This window comes from Priceomyces carsonii (assembly GCF_900007245.1).
Source record: "Priceomyces carsonii strain CBS4050 genome assembly, scaffold: Debaryomyces_carsonii_scaffold_2, whole genome shotgun sequence".
In the NCBI taxonomy this organism is placed as follows: domain Eukaryota; kingdom Fungi; phylum Ascomycota; class Pichiomycetes; order Serinales; family Debaryomycetaceae; genus Priceomyces; species Priceomyces carsonii.
The window spans coordinates 372,902-396,579 of NW_026946675.1; the positions used below are offsets into that span (position 1 = coordinate 372,902).

The 23,678-nt window shown below is 36.2% G+C and overlaps 13 protein-coding genes across 13 annotated transcripts; 6 read left to right on the plus strand and 7 right to left on the minus strand.

The window, feature by feature from the left end:
• Nucleotides 1–134: 134 nt before the first annotated feature.
• PRCAT00001647001 (uncharacterized protein) lies at nucleotides 135–2,198 on the plus strand (the record flags this gene model as incomplete). The annotated part of the gene is made up of 1 exon (XM_062951456.1): nucleotides 135–2,198. One exon carries the CDS (start codon nucleotides 135–137, stop codon nucleotides 2,196–2,198), a length of 2,064 nt encoding a protein of 687 aa, XP_062808456.1.
• A 55-nt stretch (nucleotides 2,199–2,253) lies between these two features.
• Nucleotides 2,254–2,595, minus strand: PRCAT00001648001 (uncharacterized protein; the record flags this gene model as incomplete). The annotated part of the gene is made up of 1 exon (XM_062951457.1): nucleotides 2,254–2,595. The coding sequence occupies one exon, from the start codon at nucleotides 2,593–2,595 to the stop codon at nucleotides 2,254–2,256; it is 342 nt and encodes a 113-aa protein (XP_062808457.1).
• Nucleotides 2,596–3,430: 835 nt separating this feature from the next.
• PRCAT00001649001 (uncharacterized protein) lies at nucleotides 3,431–5,320 on the plus strand (the record flags this gene model as incomplete). Its single annotated transcript, XM_062951458.1, has 1 exon — nucleotides 3,431–5,320. The coding sequence occupies one exon, from the start codon at nucleotides 3,431–3,433 to the stop codon at nucleotides 5,318–5,320; it is 1,890 nt and encodes a 629-aa protein (XP_062808458.1).
• A 196-nt stretch (nucleotides 5,321–5,516) lies between these two features.
• PDS5 (Pds5p) lies at nucleotides 5,517–9,473 on the plus strand (the record flags this gene model as incomplete). Its single annotated transcript, XM_062951459.1, has 1 exon — nucleotides 5,517–9,473. One exon carries the CDS (start codon nucleotides 5,517–5,519, stop codon nucleotides 9,471–9,473), a length of 3,957 nt encoding a protein of 1,318 aa, XP_062808459.1.
• A 70-nt stretch (nucleotides 9,474–9,543) lies between these two features.
• On the minus strand, nucleotides 9,544–11,028 carry GLE1 (nucleoporin; the record flags this gene model as incomplete). Its single annotated transcript, XM_062951460.1, has 1 exon — nucleotides 9,544–11,028. One exon carries the CDS (start codon nucleotides 11,026–11,028, stop codon nucleotides 9,544–9,546), a length of 1,485 nt encoding a protein of 494 aa, XP_062808460.1.
• A 154-nt stretch (nucleotides 11,029–11,182) lies between these two features.
• PRCAT00001652001 (mitochondrial 54S ribosomal protein uL5m) lies at nucleotides 11,183–12,046 on the plus strand (the record flags this gene model as incomplete). The annotated part of the gene is made up of 1 exon (XM_062951461.1): nucleotides 11,183–12,046. The coding sequence occupies one exon, from the start codon at nucleotides 11,183–11,185 to the stop codon at nucleotides 12,044–12,046; it is 864 nt and encodes a 287-aa protein (XP_062808461.1).
• Nucleotides 12,047–12,207: 161 nt separating this feature from the next.
• On the plus strand, nucleotides 12,208–13,104 carry PRCAT00001653001 (uncharacterized protein; the record flags this gene model as incomplete). The annotated part of the gene is made up of 1 exon (XM_062951462.1): nucleotides 12,208–13,104. The coding sequence occupies one exon, from the start codon at nucleotides 12,208–12,210 to the stop codon at nucleotides 13,102–13,104; it is 897 nt and encodes a 298-aa protein (XP_062808462.1).
• A 178-nt stretch (nucleotides 13,105–13,282) lies between these two features.
• PRCAT00001654001 (uncharacterized protein) lies at nucleotides 13,283–14,005 on the minus strand (the record flags this gene model as incomplete). The annotated part of the gene is made up of 1 exon (XM_062951463.1): nucleotides 13,283–14,005. The coding sequence occupies one exon, from the start codon at nucleotides 14,003–14,005 to the stop codon at nucleotides 13,283–13,285; it is 723 nt and encodes a 240-aa protein (XP_062808463.1).
• Nucleotides 14,006–14,284: 279 nt separating this feature from the next.
• RME1 (Rme1p) lies at nucleotides 14,285–15,484 on the minus strand (the record flags this gene model as incomplete). Its single annotated transcript, XM_062951464.1, has 1 exon — nucleotides 14,285–15,484. One exon carries the CDS (start codon nucleotides 15,482–15,484, stop codon nucleotides 14,285–14,287), a length of 1,200 nt encoding a protein of 399 aa, XP_062808464.1.
• A 3,125-nt stretch (nucleotides 15,485–18,609) lies between these two features.
• PRCAT00001657001 (uncharacterized protein) lies at nucleotides 18,610–20,175 on the minus strand (the record flags this gene model as incomplete). The annotated part of the gene is made up of 1 exon (XM_062951465.1): nucleotides 18,610–20,175. The coding sequence occupies one exon, from the start codon at nucleotides 20,173–20,175 to the stop codon at nucleotides 18,610–18,612; it is 1,566 nt and encodes a 521-aa protein (XP_062808465.1).
• Nucleotides 20,176–20,603: 428 nt separating this feature from the next.
• PRCAT00001658001 (riboflavin kinase) lies at nucleotides 20,604–21,071 on the minus strand (the record flags this gene model as incomplete). The annotated part of the gene is made up of 1 exon (XM_062951467.1): nucleotides 20,604–21,071. One exon carries the CDS (start codon nucleotides 21,069–21,071, stop codon nucleotides 20,604–20,606), a length of 468 nt encoding a protein of 155 aa, XP_062808466.1.
• A 158-nt stretch (nucleotides 21,072–21,229) lies between these two features.
• Nucleotides 21,230–22,198, minus strand: TAL1 (sedoheptulose-7-phosphate:D-glyceraldehyde-3-phosphate transaldolase; the record flags this gene model as incomplete). Its single annotated transcript, XM_062951468.1, has 1 exon — nucleotides 21,230–22,198. The coding sequence occupies one exon, from the start codon at nucleotides 22,196–22,198 to the stop codon at nucleotides 21,230–21,232; it is 969 nt and encodes a 322-aa protein (XP_062808467.1).
• Nucleotides 22,199–22,697: 499 nt separating this feature from the next.
• Nucleotides 22,698–23,639, plus strand: PRCAT00001660001 (uncharacterized protein; the record flags this gene model as incomplete). The annotated part of the gene is made up of 1 exon (XM_062951469.1): nucleotides 22,698–23,639. The coding sequence occupies one exon, from the start codon at nucleotides 22,698–22,700 to the stop codon at nucleotides 23,637–23,639; it is 942 nt and encodes a 313-aa protein (XP_062808468.1).
• Nucleotides 23,640–23,678: the final 39 nt, after the last annotated feature.

The window sequence follows — 23,678 nt, forward strand, 5'->3', positions numbered from 1 at the left end:
AAGAGACAAGATAAGTTGGCTTCTATACCTTTGTAAGTGACTGTTTGTCAAAAATTATAGATTAAACAAATACTCTTTTGGAACTAGGAGCTTTAATTTAGTCTTTTAGAGGTACATATTCAGTTGATGCTGAAATGAATGATAGAAAAGACTTGCTGCAAGTAAAAATGAGCGCCGAAAGCCTGACATCTTACAACGAGAAGAGCCACTTAAAATTCACTCAAGATAATAATGATTATGAAAATGACGAAGAGCGTGAAGCTAAAAATAATTGCTTGACCAAAACAGATTCTTCGGGACCATTGAGCCCAATATCTGGTGTAACACAAATTGATAATCCACCGTCATCTACAAGTCCAATTTTCAGATCTCCTATGCCTATAATTTCATTTTCTCCCACAGATAAATCATTGCTGTTAAGGAGATTCAAAGAGCGAAAGACATTAGAAGAATTGGTTGATAGTGAGCAAACTTATGTTGCATCGATGACAATGCTACTTAATTTTTATATTGAGCCACTTCATATAACTTATGAGTCCGAAGTTGCTCAACCTTTCAAGTTCTTTGAGCTTTACATCACTCAATTGGTTGCAATTCATTCTAAATTGTTACGAGATATGAGAAGCAAGTTAGCGGGTGGTAAAATTATCGACGATGTCACAGTGGAATTAGCACAGCTTGTAGCTAGCACAGGAGTGAATACTTACTTATATGAGGAATACTGTAATATATATGAAGATGTCCTCAATTTCGTGAAAGGCAATAATCTTAATCAAAATATGTTAAATTTGAATAACCATTGGATAAAAGCTTGGGAGCATTATTTGGATGCAACGCAAACTAGTACTATTCGTATGGATTTGTCTTTCATATCATTAGCTCAAAGGCCCATATCTAGAATAGGGAAGTATAGGTTGATAGTAGAGGCAATGTTAAAGCACGCAGCCAAAAGCAAGCATGAAGAATTAAATAGCTGTTTGAGTAGCCTTAAAGCCAAACTTTCCACAATAAACGACAAATCTCAAAAATCAAAGGAAAGTGATATTAGTGTTAAAATAAACGAAATGCTTATTTTTGATGACATTCAATACCAATTCGGACTTTGCCTGCAATTTTTTGGTAAGCCGCTTCTTATCGGTTCCCTAGTTGGAATTTGGGTGGAAAGCAAGCATCAGAAATCAACAACATTTGGCTGCTTCTTGTTTAAGAGCCATTTTGTTTTATGTGATATGAATGAAAAAAAATTTAAGAAGTTTATTGTCAAGTTTATAATTCCTTTAGCAAGTTGCAAAATTTTGAAAAATAGCGAGGAAATAATGGACGGTTTACAATCAAGCTTTCCCTACTTGTTCAAAATTATATTTGAACATAAAATGTGCCATTATGAAATACTATTACTAGCTATAACGAGAGCAGAGCAAGATATATGGTATGATTCGTTAAATGTTCTCATTAATTTCGTTAATGGTCCCTATGAGTTGGACTTCTCAAAGAATGATTCACAACAACTAATTACTTATCCAAGTTTTATGTCGCCATATGATGCTCACTCATCAATTTCTCAAGAGGTAAGAATCTCTTGCTATTATAGGCATCATATTGCTATTTATGTCCTGGTGAATTTCTATAATCAAAGGTTGAAGGATTTAAACCATAAAAACTCCTCCACTTGTACCAATTTACCTTATCGGTCGCAAGCAAATAATTCAGAAATTTTGGTAATACTAAAGAAAAATGAAAGAATTTTCGCAGAATTTGAATTACTTGAAGTTTGGAGCAAGGAAGTTCCCTTAATCTTCCATGAGATTGGAAAAGCACCTCACAGAAAGCCATCCCTTAGAAAAAGTGCAAGTTGGACTACAATCAGAATGGGAACTCTCAAGTCTTTGAGATATTCGAATAGTTTCAATGAAGTACTCAACAATAGTGATCGAATCTTTAATAACGGTTCAGATATTGTGATTAAGGCCACCCACGAAAAATTAAAACCCACAAGTACTTTCAATGAGAGAAAATTATTGCAAAAATCTATCACTTTACCAGACTTAAGGAGAATTAATATCGAGGACGCCGACAAAATCGAGTCCCATGAGGAACATTTTAAAATACATCGTTCTAGGTCGAACAGAGTAAAAAGTGCTCTTTTTGGCTTTTTCCACCCCGCTGAAGCACAAGTAAGAGAAAGTGTTGCGAAATAATCATCAGTGAGATATTGGATTAAACTTTATATACATAACATTTTGTAAACTTTTTCTAATTACCAGTAGAACCACCACCCATCGAGTCATTGGTCGAATTATGACCACGGTTGATTGAAACTGAGTGCTTATCACTTCCTTCTTTCAAAATCTTTTTAATAATAGCATCAACATCTGCTGATCCAAATTCATTTGTCAATTCAGATTTCGACAGTTCATCTAAAACACCTTCAGATCCTCCCTGTCTGTTGGTAAATACTTTATAAATTGATACCACATCAATCAATGGGATCGTAGTGTCACCTTTCAAATACTTTTGAAGTAAATCTGAATCCTCGACGAAGACGATAAAATCGTTCTCTTTTCCTTTATAAAATATTTTATGCGGTTCTGGCATTTTAATCTTAACAGTAACTTAACGCCAAATCTCTGAGTAGTTAGGATGACTGAGCTTTATTTATAGTATTTTCTGGTACGACGACCCCCGGTTAATAATTGCTGTCTTGCAGTCCTCCAAAACCAACAGATGCGAGCTGAGCCGCAGCTACTGTATGCGAAAGTCATGCAGCAACGAAAATCATTCAGCAACTAGCACGTCAGCGATTCCACAAGAATTTCACACTGCAGAGCTTCCTCCGACTCTTTATTGCTTAGTACGGATCAAAAATTGACTATGCAGCACCCTTAGCATGCCATAGGCAGGTGTAACTAAGAGAACATAAAGGACGTGTTATTCTGAGAGACAGTTATTGGGAACGTGATCTTTCTTCGCAATCAAAAGAGGTTCGACACACAACAGCCGCTCTGAGTGATCTTCATTGCACGACAAAGTAATATGAAACGTACTATGACTTAATTCGAAGGTCTATTTCTTGATATTACGCAACTTATTCTCGGAACTTTGCAACACGCGACGAAACTATTGACAATAAACTCAGTTTGGATAGACTTCCGCCTCAAGATGACTAGTTTTATAACAGTACTAGTTAGAAATACGCGTATAGTATCTAATTGAACATCAGCTAAACTAGTTCCACTGCCATTAACGTTACGAAGAAGAGCGTAGCTTCACACTGAATCTTTTTTAGAACCTAATTTTGCAGTTGTTAATGCATAAAATGACAAAATCAACTTTGTGTCATTTTTACTATCCGAGAGTACCTTCGTGATGTACTTCCTGGGCAAATCAATAAAGTAGATGGCCACATAGCCATTATCAATCATTGGCATAGATGGTTATAGACAAGATAAAAGGCAATGTGAGCCACTTGGGTGGCACATTGAGTAATTTAGGCAGCAATGTTAAGGACTCGATTGCTCATCGACACGATTATGGTCCTGATGAAGACCTAATATCACAGTATCACCATGACATCAAACATTTAATGAAAGCATTGGAATATATAGGAAAGCTGTTGGCATCATTGTCTAGCAAATATTGGCCCCATTTTTTTGAATCAAACGTTAAAGTAGCCAAACTCTTTGGAAATTCGATAGGACATGATTCTCTACACTTTAAAGGAATCGATGAGTACTATCAACAGTTTGACAAGTTTCAGGCCGAGCAGGAATTACCAGTTATTCATCCGAAAGAAAAAGAGTTCTTAATTGAAAGTGTTAATATCGAAATCTTTGGTTATGTGCAACTAATGAGAAATTTAGAATGGTCAGTTTTAGAGGAATTAGCAGCATTCTCTGATTCCATCAATATTAAGATTCTGGATATGAATAAACATTTGAAGCAGGTTTTGAAAGTAATGAAGACACGAAAAAAAAAGCGGAAAAGACAAGAAAAGTATCAAAAGCAGGCGGAGCATATTGCTAAAAAGAAGGCATTACTCGACGAAAAAGACAGGGCGAAACTATTTGCAATCGAGGATAAGCTCTCAGATGCAACAAAGGACTTTTCGGCTATTGACGAGAAAATGAAAACAATTTTACCTCATGTTATATCGTTTTTGGATGAGTTTGTTGATAGCATTACTAGACTCATTTTGAGCAAACAATGGTATATTTATAATAAGGTTTATAGTACAATTGCTGAATACGCCACATATCATGGGATAGCCAGCGATTTTGGGGGAAATTTACCCACATATGAAACCATAGTTCGACAATGGGAAGAGGCTATTACTCCTACCAAGACCCAAGCGGAATCTGATATTGCTATTATACACGACAAAAAGCCTAATTTAGTGGATACGGAGATTAATGGAGACAATAAAAAGTCGAAGGGAGAGCAACTCTGGGGAAATGTAGCGGATAAAATACCAAAGAAAAGCAGAACATTTAAGGCCAAGGATCATGTCAATGGAGTGTTCGTAGACTATCTTGAAGCTGATCCCTTAGATAGCTTTGTCAAATATTATAGTCCAAATCAGAATAGATCTGAAACTTACAGTTATCATAACAAGGTTGATATAAATGACGTTATTGTTTCAAAAGACACTCATATTCTGGCTGCTCCTCCTTTACCCCTGAGACTGAAAGTATCAGCAGGAATGACCAGGCATGCAATGGTAGCAGCGATGTATTCGGCACCAGTGCGTGATCCAGTAATATCCTCCAGCAGTAGCTTGTCTGAAATTGACTTATCAAGTGACGAGGAATTCGATCAAAACGACGAAGTTAACTCGACCTCTAGCGCATCTTCTCTGTCGGCTTCTTCCATTTCGAGTGATATACCTGTGCCAAGGACATACGCCGAAACGACTGATCTGAGCTTGCGCAAAATTTACAATTCTGCCAAAAATAATATAAAAACCAGCCCGATTACGGTGAACTCCGATCTGCTATTGACAAGGGTAAAAGAACTGGAAGTCTTCAACAAAACATCTTCTATTGCCTACAAACTTAAGGAATTCAACATTTTTTTCGATCAGCTTTTAAAGATATCCGAGAAACGAGAAAATGAGACACGAAGAGCACTATATGATTTTTCTGGTATGGAGGCTGGGGATCTAAGCTTCAAAAAGGGCGATAAGATTGAAATTCTCTTCAATTTTCAATCTGTTGAACTTCTGACTGTCGAAGAGCAAAGCAACTGGTCCATTGGTAAGATTCTGGCTGGAGAGCACTCAATGAGAGTTGGATTTGTTCCTAATAACTATTTAGGTGTATAAGGATGTATGTATGTGGGTCAATGAACGATTCAATATGTCCCCTCAGGTTGCGATATCAATTATGTTTTTCGCACCAAATTAAATAATAAAGTATATGCAACCCAGGAGACGCGTTCTCATTTTTTGAGAAACAAGTTTTTTGACTACACTGCTAAAGACTAGTCGAAACCGTCTAAGACCTTGATTATTAGAAGATATGACACGTTCGAACTCAAAAAATGAGAAGAGTTTCAAATTTAAAAAGAGCATAGTGGCGACAATTAAGGAGCCGATATCAACAAAAGAATTATTAGTAAGATTACAAACACTTAGCGATGAACTTTCGGCAGTTGATGCTGATTCAGCTAACTTGAGTGAATTTACTAAAATCCTGGGTGACTTGGTGAATGGAAAGTTACTAGGAAATAGTAACATGGGCGTTCAGGCGTTCGTATGCTGTTGTATATCTGATATTTTAAGAATAAATGCGCCCAATGCTCCATATAATGCAACCGATTTATCACTTATATTTAAGGCGTTTTTCCGACAATTTAGGAAGCTTGGCGATCCAGAGACACCATACTTTCAACAACAATGCTACATTTTAAAGAGATTGGCAGAAGTGAGGTCAATAATACTTATTACTGATTTGCCAGATGCGGAGCATCTAATTGAACTGTTATTCGAAACGTTATATCACTTATCCTCGAAGGATTTTTCCAGAAAATTGGAACCTTTAGCTGCTGATATCCTTTCCGAAGTTATTGCAGAGGCAGAAGTTATTCCAACGAAAGTTGTGAAGCTTGTGATCGAGAAATTTTTGACAAATGACGTGGAATCTACGACAATAAATTCAAAAGGAAAAATCACGAACCCTGCATTAGCATTTTCTGTTCAAGTCTGTGAGCTTAATTTGGATAGAATGTCTCGTCAGATAGCTCAAATGTTCTCTGAAATGTTATACGAAAGTACAGAGCACAGCGAGCTTACTGGTAAGACAGCATCAAACCACAACTTCAAAAACTCTAAAGCCTTTGAAAGCTTGCTTAAAATACATAGGTTATCAATTAAGATCTGGAAATACGTTCCCGAATTATTGAGCTCAATTATGGCTTTGATAGACGATGAACTAAACGCAGAAGATGATCTCATTCGTGGATTGGCAACTGAAACAATAGGACATATAATTGGTACAAATTCTATTCCTGGGATAGTGACAACGAAGGTCAATTTTTTCATTAGCCATAAGCAGATTTGGGCTAATTGGCTTAAAAAAACTACCGATATATCTTCTTATGTTCGAGTTAAATGGGTGGAGCAGGTTCCAGCAGTCATAGCATGTCCAAGCTCTTCAACATCGGAAATCAGCAGCTCTTTATCTGCTTGTTTGAACAAATGCCTTCTAGATTCAGACGAAAAAGTTAGACTTGCTGCTTGTCGATGTGTCGAAAAAATTTCGTTTGAATTGTTCACCTATAAAATATGCAGCAGAAGTATCATGAGTACGTTGTCTCATTTAACAAGAGAGAAAAATGCTGATATCAGAAACTACAGTATCAGAATTTTTGGTAATATATTTGACATGTATATGAGAGCTAAAGCATCAAACAAGATTATTAATTTTGGCCTCTCAAAAGAAGAGGATAGTGCCGAGCTTGAGAATCTCATATCACATGGAATTCCCAATCAGATTTTATCTTTAATCTACATAAATGATAGAAGCATCACTGCTGCGGTAGATTCTTGCCTTTTTGAAAAACTTTTGCCTATATCTGAAAGTAATTCTATAGCTAGAGTTGAGCGATTGACTCGACTTTACTTTACTTTGGATGATAAAGGTAAGCAATCTTTTGTGGCTATAAACAAGAGGCAAGAAAAGTTAGCTAAAGTCATAAAGACTTATATTGATACTTCTGAGAAATATAATGACACGGGTGATGTTTTGGTAGATAAGGAGAACTTCAATGTGGCTGCCAGGACTAATGAAAAAGATAATGTTAATGATAATGTTCTGCTACTTTTAAAGATGGACAAAATTATAAAATGGCTATGTGCTGCATTACCAGATGATCACATTGCATATATATGCTTAGAGCGGTTCTTCAAGTTGAGAAAGCCCAGGTTTCTATATTTAATAAGAGTCTGTATTTCCCCTGAGTCTGATTATAACACTGTCAAAAATTCGTTGAGAGAATTGCTTACCAAACTCAGCGATACCAAAAATTTCAAGCTTGATGGTGAGCGCTCAAATATATCAAGCACCGATATGGTGGCAACTTTTAAGATGCTTATGTTTAGAGCATCTTTTTTGTTATATAATAAATCAAATGTTATTGAGTTGATCACATATGCAAAGGATCCAGATCATAAATTGCATTCAACTGCCAACGAATTGCTAGAACACATTTCAGCCACTGTGCCAGATATCCTTAAATTTCATATGAGTGCTTTGACAGATCTTATTATAAGCGATACTGACAAGGATACATCTTCAGATTCGAAATCGCTTAATTTGAAAACAATATACCATTTCATAAAACGATACCCCGACTTATTTTCGAAAGATATTAAATTCACTGAAAAATTAAAATATCTTGCAATTTATGGGACTCCCATAGAGGCGCGATATTCAATAAAAATCTTAGGGTTGAGTGATAAGAGGGAGCTTTATTGCTCATCGATTATCGATTCCATTTATCCTTTGGATTTGCAGCATAAAAACTTCCCAACTGAACTAGCGGCAATGGCTGAGCTATACTTAGTAGATCCATTGTCAGTTCAAGACAAGTCTAGCGATATTACTTCTCATTTGATAAAGGAAATATTCTTGAAGAATAGACCGCTTAATTCAATAGCTATTAAAAGTGTTGGAGATTGGATAACTGATGATGAATTAGACGACAATTTTGTATCTCATGCCACATTGTACGAGAAACTACTTGCTATAAGAATTTTAGTCAACAAACTCAAGTCTTATGATGATGACGGAGATAAGAATGTTGGCGGTGACGAGTCGTTGGTAGAGCAGGCACAGCCTGTATTGAAATTATTTGTTTCTATCATTGGAAACAGGGGAGAAATCATAAATAAGAAGTCCCCAACATGGCCCACTCCTGAGGTATATAAGCTGCGAATCAGGTTGGCTGCCGGATTAAGTTTGCTTAAATTGTCCAAAAGACCAACGTTCAATGAGATGATTTATCCAACGACGATCAGAAGATTAACTTTTTTGGTAGCGGATTCGAATTATCGTGTCAGATCTAATTTCCTATCAAAGTTGCAAAAGAACCTAGTGAACGAAACAATTTCAGAAAGATTTTTACCGATAGTGTTTTTTACCGCTATCGAACAATCAGAAGAATTAAAGACAAATTCAACGATTTGGATTAAATCTCTTTATAATAGATCGGAGGCTAAGTCTTCGATAAAATTTGAAAAGTCATTGGTCAGATTAATTCATATCATTGCTCATCATGAACAGTTTCTTGCTTTGATTGAAGGACAAGGCGAGGGCACTGAAGTAGATACAGAACAGAAGCTAACTAGAGCTTACACTTTTGCCTTACAATTCGTAGCGTATTTTTTGACTTTGATAGGAAAAGTGGAGAATATCTCATTGTTGTATTATTTTGCTAGTCGTATTAAGCAACACAGAGATGCAACAGTTTCAGCAGAAATTTATGATAATAGTGAAGGAACTGAAGCGGCAACGAACCTTTACAGAGTATCTGAACTAACTCAGTTGGCTGTTAAAGAATATAGTGACCAAAGAGGATGGCCACTTCAAACTTGGCCAGGAAAGCTCAAATTACCATCTGACATATATACGCCAATTTCCAATGCTAGAGAACTTCAAAATATTATAACGAAGGTGTACATTCCTGATAAGACCCAAATTGAGTTGAAGGGAATAATTCGTAAAAGATTTTTTGGAGTCAATACTAAAAGGAGGGCCGTAGCTGAGGAGACATATGATAAACAGAAGAAGCCTAAAGTAAAGTCGCAGAGATCAAATCTTAAGTATCGAAAAAGTTCGCGGCCGAAGGATGCAACTGCTTCAAAACCGATCGAAAAGCCCTCCAGAAAAAGTTCGAGGGTGACTAAAAAGTTGAACTACGGGGAAGAAAGTGACTTCGAATCTGGAAACAATGAGAGCGATTCTTACATAGAATAATAAAGTTTATATGTGAGAAAAGACCCCGTCTTTCATATTTATCTAGTAAATATATGTTTGTGCCGATAGCTTACGATTCCATTTCCTTTATTGTTTCTATCCTATTTTTATCTTTCCATTCTTCTCCTAATATCAAGAGGCGCATTGCAGCTGGAAAGTTCCTTTCGACAGTCGTTGCTGGCCACTCAATAGACAATACGTTCAAGAGCTTGGTTGCCTGCTGCCCATATTTCCTTAAAAAATATGTTGCACACGTTTCCCACCAGCTACCAGCCACCGAAAAGTGGGTATTAGTGAGCAACACTGCATTGGTATTTAACAACCTGGCTAAAAATCTCCATGACGACTCAAAAGAATAGTTTATTTTCTGCGGAAAGTCTTCTATACGAGTCATCGTACACCACACAGTACAAATACCAGCAAGACGCTCGTCATATTTTATATCGTCTTCCCATTTTTCTTCTTTTCGCTTCCAGCCCATTCGTATTCTTCCTTCCTCAGAATCAATGGAGCATGTGTATCCAATAATAAATGGGCATTTTTTGACAAAACGAGCTATTAAGAAATAGTCAAAGTCGCTGAATGTATTCAATAAACTACATGCAAGTCGGGCCAATGGTATAGCAGCGGTAGTTTGAACAATTACTTCCATCTCTGCTTGGTCAATAATTGCTTTAGCAATAAAGTTGAGAATCCACTTGAGTGCTAGCTCATCGGTAGATTCCATTGATCGTATCAAATCAATTATTTCAATATTAATCTTTTGAAGCTGCAGAGTTGAATTTGAAAGCTGTCCAAATTTAGGGTTTAGTTTCCTCTTAAGTTGATTCACCTGCCTCTTTAAATCTTTATTCTCATTTATTTTGAGCACAACGTTTTGCTTGATATCAGATATGTCTTTCTTATACTTGAGAAATTCATTTTCAATTTGACCAGAGGAGGATTTGAGTTTGTGTTTCTTTTCTTCTTCGTTCTTTTTTCTTCTTTCTTCTTCTTTTATCTTTCTCTTTTCCTCCTCTTCTTTAGCAATTCTAATTTTCTCTTCCTCTTCTTTCAATTTTCTAGCAGCTTCTAGCTTCTTCTCCTTTTCTTCTGCTAGCTTTTTTTCATTTTCCTTTCTTCTAGCGAGTTCTTCCTCTTCTCGTTTCTTCTTTTCTTTTTCAATTTTAATTCTCTCTTCTTCTTTATTTACCAATTTCGTAACTTGTTGCGACTGAAGACTCAACCTGTTCCCAAAGCTTTCAGTAACAGCGTTTACTGCTGCATCAGTGAATAATTTTTTTTCCAGAATGAGTGAATTTAAAAAAGAATTGTATTCCATAACTCTATGACGGTTTTGTTCATACATCTTGCTGTTGAACTTTTCTATTGAGTCATAAAAGCTTTTCAATTGTGGAAACTGTACTGGCTCATCATTATCCCATTCATTGCATAGTTCCTGTAGAATGACTTTGATATCGTCTATCCTGTCAATTCCTTTCAGAACCAGCCTCGGAACTGTTGGGGCCTTTGTCTCAACTTCGAGCTGGAAGCTGGAAGGGATTCCAAATCTCATTTGAGCGAACAAAGGTGACTATTAATCTTTTAGGCCATTCCTATATTTTGAAGTATAACAACACAAATTTGCGTAAAATCGATCACGAGACCGATAGAGCAAAATTGAAATTTTTTTATCGAAGTGCTCCCATGATTCCAACAATAGCCGTGAGATGAATAAAGTATTTGGTCGTCAGTTTTCAACTAGCATAGCTCATAAGAAGCCTGGATATTCTTCGGTGGAGCCGTTGCACCATTTAGTTAAAATCCGTAAGGCGGCTTTAATGCCCAAGTATCAAAGCTTACTTCTTCCAAAAAATGACATATTGTCTGTTGGTTACCGCCCAACCGAGATAAGTCAAGACAGAGTCGTTGAATACTATGAAAATACATTGAGATCAGACTTACTTTTGCTAAATTATGAGCATGATGCTGAAACAATAAGTGGAAACAAAAAAAGATCCTGGGGAACTGATTCTCCGTACAAATTGTATAGAAATCTCAAGCGCCCAAAAGGAGCAAGCCGTGCTTCGAAAGATATCCATCCGGTTACTAATGAAAATATCCCAGAGCTCACTGGTATATCTATTAACGCCTATAATTCTGATTCGTTAGAGGAAAGTTGGTTGAATATTTCTACCCGATTACAGATATCACAGATTACTAATGTCAAAGCCAAGCAAATTTACAATAAGTCGAATATCTTACCATGGAAATGCAGAGTTGGTAAACCGTGTGGTTGTAAAGCAGAGTTAAAAGGGCGCGATATGACTCAATTTTTAACTACTTTGACAGAGTTAGTCTTACCAAGAATTAGAACGTTTAGAGGAATAAAAAATACTTCGGGAGATGGAAATGGTAATATTACCTTCGGTCTTGACCCAGAAGATGTCAAATACTTTCCAGAAATTGAAAATTTTCAGGAATTATTTCCAAATTTATTCGGCTTCCACATCACGTTTAAGACAACCGCTAGAACTGATTCGCAAGCCAAAAGCTTATTAAGTGGATTAGGTTTGCCATTTTATGATCCTTAAAAGCCAGTAATTTCAATATTTGTAAATAGAGCAAAGATTATGTAAGTTATTTTTAACTAATACTACCCAACCATCTAATCTTGTATTTGCTGCCAATGCGCGCTTGTTAGATTGAACTTGTCCTGTTAATCATAATTTTATTCATATAATCAGAGGACTAGATGACCGACATGTCAGATTGTTCTTTAGTATCCACAGTCTATGAGTACCAGATACTTTATTCAAGCAGAGTAACTCAAAAAGACAAAAGGTGGTGCGATGGAAAGTTGAAATACTACGAGTTAAATAATAAGCTTGAAATTTATAATGAACAGGGAACACTAATTACGACTGATTTTTTTGAAAAGGCGAATACTGAAAGCATTCTACTCAAAAACCTTCAAGTTGAAAACCAATTCGAGTTGGCAAACAACCGTTTCGTTATCCAAATTGTTGACAGTTTGGGTGTATTTCAGAGGGACATATCAAACTATGTTAGAACGCGCAAGGTCACTTGCAAAAGACAACGAATTGATTCATCAGACACGCTTAATAGAATTGAACTGAAGAGTTTAGCTATTAAAAGCCGTATAGTGAAGATGTCAAATCCGGGAACTAAGCGTCGCGTACTTCTGGATCATCAACCTTCTAGGAAAGCCGATTCTACGATCGTAAAGAATAGATTTAAGACGTCTCAATATGACAGCTCATCAAATAAACCTCTGATGGGAGAATTCTTGTGTCGTAAGCACATAAGAATTCCAGCAAAATCCTCATCATACTTCAAATACCTTCGAAAAGAGACCAATCAGCTAAGTATTATAGCGGATAAAACAGGATACATGTCAAGATCTTTCGTCGCCAAGCAATTAAACAATTGTCAGAATAAAGGGAACAAAACCCACGAAATTGAAGAGCCATATCTGGGGCCTCTTGGCCTCGATAAGCTTGAAAATCTTCTGCCGAAGTGTCTTACACCCTCACGAAACTACAACACTTCTGTATCAGAGTCAAGTATATTAATTGCAAGAGACTTTGACTTATCAGAGAGTTCAGATTTTGATGACATAGATTTATAGAACATGAAGGAAGAGCATTTTTACTTGAATAACTAATGAGGCAGGGTAGTGCCTCTTAGGATCTTAGCCACGCTATCAAATATGTATGTGTATCGAGATATAATAAGGACGAAGTCCTTTCGCTCAGGGCGTCTCATATCTCTGCATAATTTGCTCGCTACAGAACAGTCATGAGAGTTTAGTACTTTAATAGATTGTCTAACTTTTTCATCAACCCCATAAACTGGACTGAGGATAGAGCATCAGAGAGGTATGAGAGAGCAATAAAAACTGTCTCTTTATTGCCTTCTTGGCCAACTAATGAATTCAAGATATTTAAAATCAAATCATAGTTTTTTCTTAGAGTATTTCTTGGGTCATAGTTAAAATTGTAGCTTTCGGTAGTCAGAATGAAGCGATCCCAATCCATTGTCATATGATACCTCTTGCTGTCTATTTTGGGAGTAGACAAAATAGGAAAATGGTAAATTACCTCTTTTCTGTGGTTGATCTCAATCCAATGTCTTGACACGCTTTCTGCGATCAACGGAACAGATGTCTTTGTATCATTGCCTAGATTCACGAAAATCCCCCCAACTAAAGTATGCGGGAAATACAATGGGAGTTCGCGAAGCGAGAATGACTTTCTCCTTGCAAGAACTACTTCATCACATCCAAAACTGATTTGGGCTGTCCAAGGTATAGTGTCATTCAAACTCTTGTCAAAAATTAGTTTGTTGTCATTGCAATACAGAAGATGATATTCGTTACTTAGTCCTTTGAGATTGATACGGTTCTCCACCACATATCCAGTGAAGTGACGACCTGCCGTTGTACAAATTTTGGCAGAGTTTGGTAGCAGTAATGCTATTCCCAACAAGAGAGACTGGGTAACTATATTCTTGACGTTGATCTTTTCCATTGTGGGCAATTACACTTCAGAAATATCAACATTGGTTGCGAATCAGGACTGAATTCTTTGCGCCCCTTAGTTGACACAAATAGTGGTTGCGAATTGAAATCTCCGAGATGTGGCGCACCGCATTACTAGATAAAATATTATTAAGAACTATTTATAGAACGCATCCCTATTCTGAAAGAAGTATTTATTTTCAACTTGCAATCTATCGTCCTTTGGATTGGCACCAAAAAATGAATGTCTTGGTTACAAAGCGAAATAAAGAGACATAATAATATGTATCTATAACTCGATTGTCTTCTTTATTCTCAGAAACTGCTTTTCTCTTTCAATTTTTCTATTGAACTTTGAAGACTTATTGTTGTGAACAAGCTTTATATGACGAGACAACGAATCTTTACGATAAAAACATTTACCACAAGCGTTTTCATCGCATTTATAGATCATGGAGTGAATTTCTTTGCCATACTGATTAAATTCCGGAATAAGATAGCCTTTTTTGAAGTGCTGCGAGATTAAGTGATGTCTTAAAAATGCCTTTTTCTCAAAACCAATAATGTTGAAAGGGCATGAGCTAATAGGACATTTATGAGATCTGATTAGCTTAAACTGATCGAAATGGCTGGCCATGTCTAAGTGGCACGAAAAAGTCTCATTACAATGAGTGCAGATGAGAGAGCCATTTTTAGGAAGCGTCTTAGTAAGTGATTGTTTTGAAAACCTTTTTATTAGATTATCGGAGACGCTTTCGAATCTTTTAACAGGTCCCCTACGGTCAGAGTTTGTGGAGTTACTGATAGCATTAGTTGCCAACTTTATAGCCGTCTTTATATCTAGATGATAATCTGTTATTTGTTCTTCGGATGCCGAACCAGAATCAGCCTCCGGGGTCGTCAAGGTTGAAGAGGTTGAAACACTATCATCACAGCTTATAACCGATCTCTTGCGAGGGCTTGACAGCAGATGAGAGTTAAAAAAAGTATTCTCTGATCCGTAGTCTGTTGTATTAAATTTATCAACTTCAGAAATAAAGCGTTCATTTGAATTAAAGTGTGAATTTAAATTGTCAGCATCAAATACCATAAAGGGGGACGAAAACTCTGTTTCAAGATTGGAAATCGAATCCAGCTCAAGATCCTTGGAGAAATGAGTATATCCAGTTGGGCTCCATAATCCGGTAGTCCCATTCGGCCAACTACCAAAGTTTGCGTCCAGGGCAATACTATTGATATTGTTATAGTTACTATTGTTATTACAAATATGGTTGTTGCTATTCTCACCTGCCATGCTAATGTTATTGCCAGAATTGATGTTGCTACTAGAGCTAGCGTAGCTGCAATAGCCACTGATCCCTTTTGAGTTGCCAAATTTAAGACTCAAATTAATAGAGTCTCTAACAGGTGCCTGTTGCTGAAAGTCCTCTTGGATGTATGACAAGTCAGGGCTAACTAAATAGTGGGACGAGAACATTTGCTCAACCATTTAATTGTTAGCTCTATATTCTGAATAGGCTTAGAATATTCTCACTAGGATAGAACACCTCACCTTAAATATATTTTATAGGAAAAATTCAAAAAAAGAAAAGGCTGCCATTTGCATTTACCAAGAATATGAAACGTATAATAAACTCTCATCTGTATACTCAACGCCCCATTTTTTGCTACCCTCCCGGAAATACTGCGTCCAACCACAACACCTAATTCGGCACTTTTTAGTGTTACAGATATGCAATAAGCCTGAACCTTAATGCTTATGTCTGGACTTTGTCATACAATGTCGGATCTCAAACGTTGTCCCCTTCCCAAACGCTGTTGCGATATCTAGAACAATACACCAAGATAATGCGCTCTCCCTGCATGTCAACACATTTTAATACATCCTCTTCAGACGTGGCTCTTCTAGTGCAGTTATGGTTTTGTGAATTACTGCCCGAAAAGTAAATTTATTACACTCCTTGTATTTGTAGTCAAGGAGTGCGACCAGATTAACACCATATGATACAAGCTTACCAAATTCTAGTCAATGAGGTGTAGCAGGCTTCTGCTTCAGTACTGGTATGTAGTATGTAAACCGATGACAGGATTATGATAAACCCATAAACCCTGCACGAGCCTGTTCCCCACTAAATCCAAGTAAGTTCTGCGGCATCGTCGTATCAGGCTTTGGTACCTGTATAGGGGGGGTTTATCCCCACCAAAGAGGAGGCTGTAGCAAAATAAAAAAAATAAGCTCCCGATTTCTCTCTTCTTGCTCTTCATGCGTCAGGATTAAGCTTACAAATCTGCGTCCGTCACCCATTCCGGACTTGGACCACTACCGATAACAATTTTTGATTAGTCTATTTTCTCCTCCATGAAGTTTGTAGACCCAAGACTGCAGCGATCTCCGTACAGCTACACCACTCACATTCTATCACATACGCTGACATAGCAGCTTTACAATAAATAATAAATCAGGACTCTTAATCTATTGCCTTTTAGGCGACTTTTGGTTATAAGGGTACCCCCCCGTGCCCGACCTAAAATCGACAATCACAAGGCTCAATACTGCATAGAGTCTCGTAATAGTTAGATTCAGGCGACTTTACGACGCGTGCAGTCTAAATTTGTTATCTTCCTAGATTTGTTGACTCCGTTGCTAATAATTGCGCGGCAGATGACCCCCCTAGTCTTGTGGCGCAACTACCAATAGACCCCCTGGATGCACATAAGTCTTATAATAAGATTTAACAAGAGCTACTTGTGCATGCATGGTATAGTTTAAAGTTACGTGCATTTATAACAATTGTTTTGATTACTGTACCTATCCTTTACATGGCATTGATTACCACAGCTGATTGGAGTAATACGTCGGGGTGAAAGTAGAGATCTGGACAGACCCAATCTGAAGCAGCAAGACAGCGAATGCATACTTTCTTTCGGAATATGCCTATTCGTACTCCAGGGTGTCATTGTTTTGTCGTCAAGTCGACTCTAAATATATTTCGCGACATTTGCGATATTTTTCGAAATATTTTAGAACTTTTTCTTGTGATTAAGATGTTCATGTACTAGCAACAAAATAGTTATTTGTTTGCAATAAGTTACGAAATGGGTAATAATGACACAGAGGCGCAAGTTGATGAAGATATAGAGGTGTTTAGAAATTCAGTGAAAAAAGATTCGCGCATTCGAGATGGTGATAGGTTTTTGCGAGCTAATACTCCATTCAGACTTGTCGAGAATCTTAATGCCAGCAGCCTGGGGAATAACATAGAATGGATTGATGTCAGTCTAAAGCTATTGGAAAATCCAACAAGCCTAGGACTCTATGAAAAGTTGGTTAATGCTGCTGAAGCGAACAATAAAAAGGGCCTCAATAAATGCAGTTCAAATGATGAGCTTCAATTGTTGTCAGTTTCATTAGAAAATATTTTAGAGAAGTATCCTTTATTAGTGAATTATTGGATTAGATACGCTGAATGGAAACTTAAATTGGGCAGCGTTCTCGAGGCAGATAATATCTACAATAGGGCATTAATATTCTTGAAATATTCCATTGAATTGTGGATTAGCTACCTTAAGTTCAAGATCAGCACCATCTCTGATAATTTAATGGATGTTCTATCCTTGTTTGAAGTGGCGAGATCTAAAATAGGCTACCACTATTACTCATATGAGTTTTACGATTTGTATTTGTCCTTTTTGAAGAACTATTCGAATGCAGGTAATTCTTTTGAGGAGAAGTATTTTATCTTGTTACGAATCATTATAGAGATACCCCTATACCATTATGACTACTTTTTCAAATTGATGTTTCTGCATATAAATACCATGCAAAAGAGAAGCATACAATTCTTAGTCCCTAAAAATGATTTGTCCAATTTTCTGAATCAGGACATGAAAAGCAGCTCCTCAAAGTTGAAAAAGGTATTCACTGATCTTTACATAACCACTCAGTATAAAGCCTATCAAATGTTCAATTTTGAAAAGAGTATTTCAATTCAGTACTTCAGTGATGAAGGAATCGAGAATCTGGAATTAGCTGCTTGGGAAAACTATTTAAATTTTGTTGAAATCAACTATCCAATTGAGTACGTTACTCTCATATATGAAAGGTGTCTCATTGCGACAGCCAAATATGTGAAGTTTTGGGTGCGATATGTTGATTTTTTGCTCATGTCAAAAAAATTCCTTGCTGCCAAGGAGACTTTGAAAAGAGCAGTTAGATTGAACAATCATTATCTGATTATCTTGAAGCTAGTGGATTTAGAAATCTATAATGGGAATTATACGAGAGCTAGAGATGTTATCGTCTTATACATACGACTTAACTCGTCTGTTCCATTGCCTATCTATAATAAGCTAATATGCATTGAAAGACTATTAAATAGAGACGACGATGATTATCTATTACGGATATTTACAGAGGTTATAAATGATACTCAAAATGATTTGTTTTTCAAGCAAATCTTGAATTATCCTATAGCGCATAGTGCATTAATTGACTTTTTCAAGAAATTCGAGCCTGCGTTCAAGGATTCAATCATTTTCAAACATTCAATGGAAAAGCTTTGTAACCATAATGAGTCCAATAAAGATTCTTTTGATGAGCATCTTAGACAATTCTTAGTCTGAGTCTGTGAGACAGTTCATAAGAGAAATTATAAAATAAGCCGAAACTAAAATTATTCCTAGCCTGCTGTCAAAATTCCATTTGTTCAACGGGACATATATTAGAAAAAATAAAGTCACCGAAATCAACGCAATAGTACTTAAGATTAAATTCTTGTTTAAACTGAAAGTTATCAAATAGTTGTCGATCAATGAGACATAAAAGCCATGCATGCCAATCCCAACGAGCGTTAGTAAAATTGGTGTACCAAGACATGAATTCACACCATAAACAGGACTCACTTTAATTGCGATCGTAACATTTGTTATCAAATCATTAATTGAATTACTGATCGAAAACACTAATAATCCTAAGATGTAGTCTGATATTTTAAAAATTAGGCCAAAGTTTTTTAAGATTTTCAAAATTTGAACTGAAATAGCCGATATCAATATCAAGCATATAACCATACTTAAAACATTAATAGATACTGTACCCAACCTTCTCGAGATATTTAGAAATTGGTTTAACAATGTCAATAGGAGAATTATTGGTATCATGTTGATCCATGAAATATTGAAGAACTGAATATTAATTAAGATTGGAATTTCGAAAGAGAACCACAATTTCACAAAAATATCTTGATTAAGAACATCCTTATCTTCATGTTGAGAACTTGAAATGGGAATTAGATAAAATAGTAAATTATCCAATATAGCAAAATAAATCTTCAAAACATTGATTGAATCCAGGATAATGATTTCTTCAACAATATTTTCAGATGAATCAGATTTGATAGATCCTGTCGAACCATATCCTACTAGATCTTCATCGGAAATATTATCTAGTACTTCTTCAAAATTTAAGACAACATCTGCCATTTCTCTTTCACTCTCTTTCCCAAACCAGAATAAATAAAATATATAAAATAGGTAGCCTGTCATCATAACGGCACATTCCATAACGGTTATTTTTTCATCTGATAGTATAAATATCAACATTATTAAGGTTGCTAAGAGCCAAACAAGATCCGTCATCAAATGTTTAAAGTCCAGAATGTTGAAAGGGCGGATGATGCAGATTACACCTATGATAACTGTACACAATATGAGGCTCGAACCAATCAATTGACCTAACACTAGTTCTATCGATTTGGCTTTAATGGTAATATGGTAATCAATAAGGTCTGGTAAAGCATTTATCAACGGTATCAAAATAAAGCTCAAGGTATGTCCATTAATCTTGAAGATTTCTGCAAAGCTCTCCAAGCTAACATACATATAATTCGAGACTATTGTGCTCAACGTACTAAGTAATAATATTAAAATCAAGATTAAATTGCAGGCAATGAAAACTTCCAAGAACTTGGAAGGGTAATAATTCGAGCAATAATACTTTATAGCAACTGCAAAATATTTGTTATTACAACTGTCCTTCAATATTTGACAATGGTGTTCTCCAGACTTCACAGGGCATGTCACATTCGAGTAATCACTTTTGAGCTCTCTCCAAAGCACATATAGAAATAATAAGCATAGGCCAATAGAAAGAAATCGGACTCCATATCTTGCTTTCAACATGTCACAAGTCCATTCCGATAATATATGGTAATGCTTGTCAATATAATAGCAATGCGTTCTTAGATCATCGAACTTAGTATATGCAGAATTAAACTCCTAATCACATAGATTCATATACTAATATTGGGATATTCTTATAAAATTGATATCTATTCTAACTATACTAGCAATACGAGCCTGAGGCAAGACCAATCATAAAAAGATGGTTATATACTTATAAAGTATAATCAAATTCCGAAATTCAGACGTAGTTCTTGAAACTCAAATACGATTTCTTAGAAAGTGCCTTCAAAGCTATATCTATATCTAAATTGATGTCTTTAATCAAAGCTTCTATTATTATTAGTTAGTAATTAACTCGAACTGGTCAAGAACAAAAGGGAGCCGGTCGGTAGCCAACTATTTAATTATGATAACATCAAATCGAGTTATAAAATATACTTACCTTTAGTCGTGTAATTAAGTTCAGGCCTAATGTAGCCTAAAACAACGTACTTAATGGTAGCACCATAAAAATTATCATTGAATTTATGAATGATGTGAACCTCCGCCGCTTTCTGCTTATTATTATAAAATGGATTCCATCCAATTGACATTACCATTGGAAAAACATCCAACTCTTCTTTTTTTAAGCTAGAACCGTAATTAAAGGTGATCTCATTTCCATCAGATCGTTGCAGTTTCGACAGGTGGGTATACGTATCAGGTTTTAATTGACACCAGCCATAATAAATGCCGGTGTCAAGAACATTAATATCATCATTCACAGGGACATTCGCAGTGGGAATTCCTAGCTCAGCAGATCCTCTCCCATAGCCACAAATGATATTTGACTCAATTTTAATAGGGAAAGGAGACGATGGAGATTCTGGGATATCCACGGGTGGCCGCAGCATACTTTGATTTCAACATTAATGTGAAAGTTAACATGAAGGTACCAGGATTTCACTCTGAATTCTCTGCAAATACACGACTTAGTAATAATAGAAATTATATATACTTATTTTGTTGAAAGTAGGATTAAAATACAAAATTTTTATTCATTGATATATACTTAGAACTTTCCTTCTAATTGAGTCAATAAAGTTTGAGCATCCTTTGCGAAATTTCTAATTCCTTCAGCTAACTTTTCTGTGGCCATAGCATCATCGTTCAACAAAAATCTGAAAGTTGCTTCATCATCAACATATGAGACCTTTTCTTCCAGAGACTTCTTAGCAGATTCTGCTTCCAAAACCTTTGCAACCTTTTCGTTCGAATTATATAATTCGTCTAATAACTTTGGAGCCACAGTTAAGAAATCACATCCTGCTAAAGCTTTAATTTCACCAACGTTTCTGAAGGATGCTCCCATAACAATGGTATTATAACCAAACTTCTTATAATAGTTGTAGATCTGTCTTACTGACTGCACACCAGGATCTGACTCAGAATCGTACTCTTGACCGGTACTCTTCTTATACCAATCCAAAATTCTACCAACGAATGGAGAAATTAAAGTTACTTTAGCTTCAGCACAAGCAACAGCTTGTACGAAAGAGAATAATAAAGTCAAATTACAGTGAATACCATACTTGGATTCCAATTCACGTGCGGCTTGAATACCTTCCCACGTTGAAGCAACTTTAATCAAGACACGGTCCTTCAGGATACCAAGGGACTTATACAATTCGATTAAATGAATAGCTTTCTTTATTGTTCCTTCTTTGTCAAAAGATAACCTTGCATCAACTTCAGTTGAAACACGACCTGGAACTATCTTCAAGATCTCTTTTCCAAATTCCACTAACAAACGATCCAAAGCAAGTGCAGCCTTTTCCTTTGGCGAACCACCCTTGTCTTTAGCATAATCTACAGCAACATCAATCAATTTAGCATATTCGGCTTTTTTTGAAGCAGCCAAGATTAATGAAGGATTCGTGGTAGCATCCTGTGGTGTAAACTTAGCAATCGACTCAAATTCACCTGTGTCGGTAACGATTGTAGTTCCCGTAGCTTTCAATTGTTCTAATGAGTTTGTCATTTTACTTATAAAGAATATAACTTGGACTTTTCAATTTTATCTTAAATATTCAACTCAATTGTTAAATTTTATTCTACCTCCTAAAGAAAAGCCTTTTTGCTTCTCTGACTATTTATATGACCACTGGAGATTGTTGGACCGACTTGCCCAAATCCCGGGTAATTTGCTCTGCGATGTGATCACAAAGGGTTATGAGCTCCACGATATTTGTAAATTATTAGTGATCTCGATGGTCGAGATCAGTTTAAAGACTAGTCACATCATCCTATTTTATGTACTAGATATTGATCATAAAGATCTGATCAAACATCGTTGCTATTCGGATTTCAGTAGCTAGCTGAGACATGAATGCTATTTACATTATAGGTGGGGAAAGTTTTTATAGTAACTGTGTGTAGTTCATTTGCGACAATCACGTGTAAGACCCGGTACATTTAGCAATTAAGGAGCGGCTATACTTTGAAGAAGAAGAGGACAGTAGTAATATTTGTTGGTGATAATGGGTGACAATGTTACCAAGAGACTAGTAATTAAAGCGTCGAATTCCTATGAAGAGAATTTTAGAGTTGTACCCGTCAACACTAACTATCCTCTCGAGATCGAGTCGGATATTGGTGTATTTAGTCTCGTTGTCGGTATAAAGAACTTCGACGGATCCAAACCTCACTTGAACAACAGTTTGAAAAACGTGGGGGATAAGACTTACTTGAATGGTGACTCATATGACCCTGGAAATGTGTATCCTGAAGAAGAACAACCAAACTTGAGACTAAAGGTACATTTTAGACCTAAGTATCCTATAAAAGGTTCGGAGTTGATATTTGGAAATGATTTTACGGTTCCTATTCGCGACTACGTACCAACGTCTTTACTAGCTACTGGATTGAAGTTTTTCAATTGGTTCATTAACAATACCGTGAAAGGTGATGTTTACAATGATAAGCCTTACCTTTACGGCTTAGCGTTAAATAGCTTCTCCTACGTGTCAATTGACAATGTTTTCCTGGAGTCGGATAGTGATGAACCCAAAACGGTCGAAAAGCGGGATAAAGGAGCCAAAATCACCGACACTACTAACTTTGCTGAGAACTTGAATAGAAATATCGATAACATACTCAAAATTCCGGAAACATCCATCGCCCGAAAGAGGTTCTTCACGTCGCTTTCAAATTGTGAAAATTTTGTTTTTAATGAAAACTCTAATTATGTGTTCCAATTTGACACAAATTTTTTGAAGTTGGCTAATTCTGATTATTGTGTGAGTATTCCGACTTTTGGAAACAGAACTTTTGATATTAATGTCCTAAGTTATGCTAATGAAAAACTAAACAATTTCAATTGGATCATTAAGCAGGGTGGATATGAAGGTGTAGGACATGGTAAGCTAGGTTTAACTGTAAATTTCGCGTTATTAGATGAAGATTATAGTAATTTAGATTAGAATTTTATTATTAAGTTATATACATGATCGAGGGTTTTC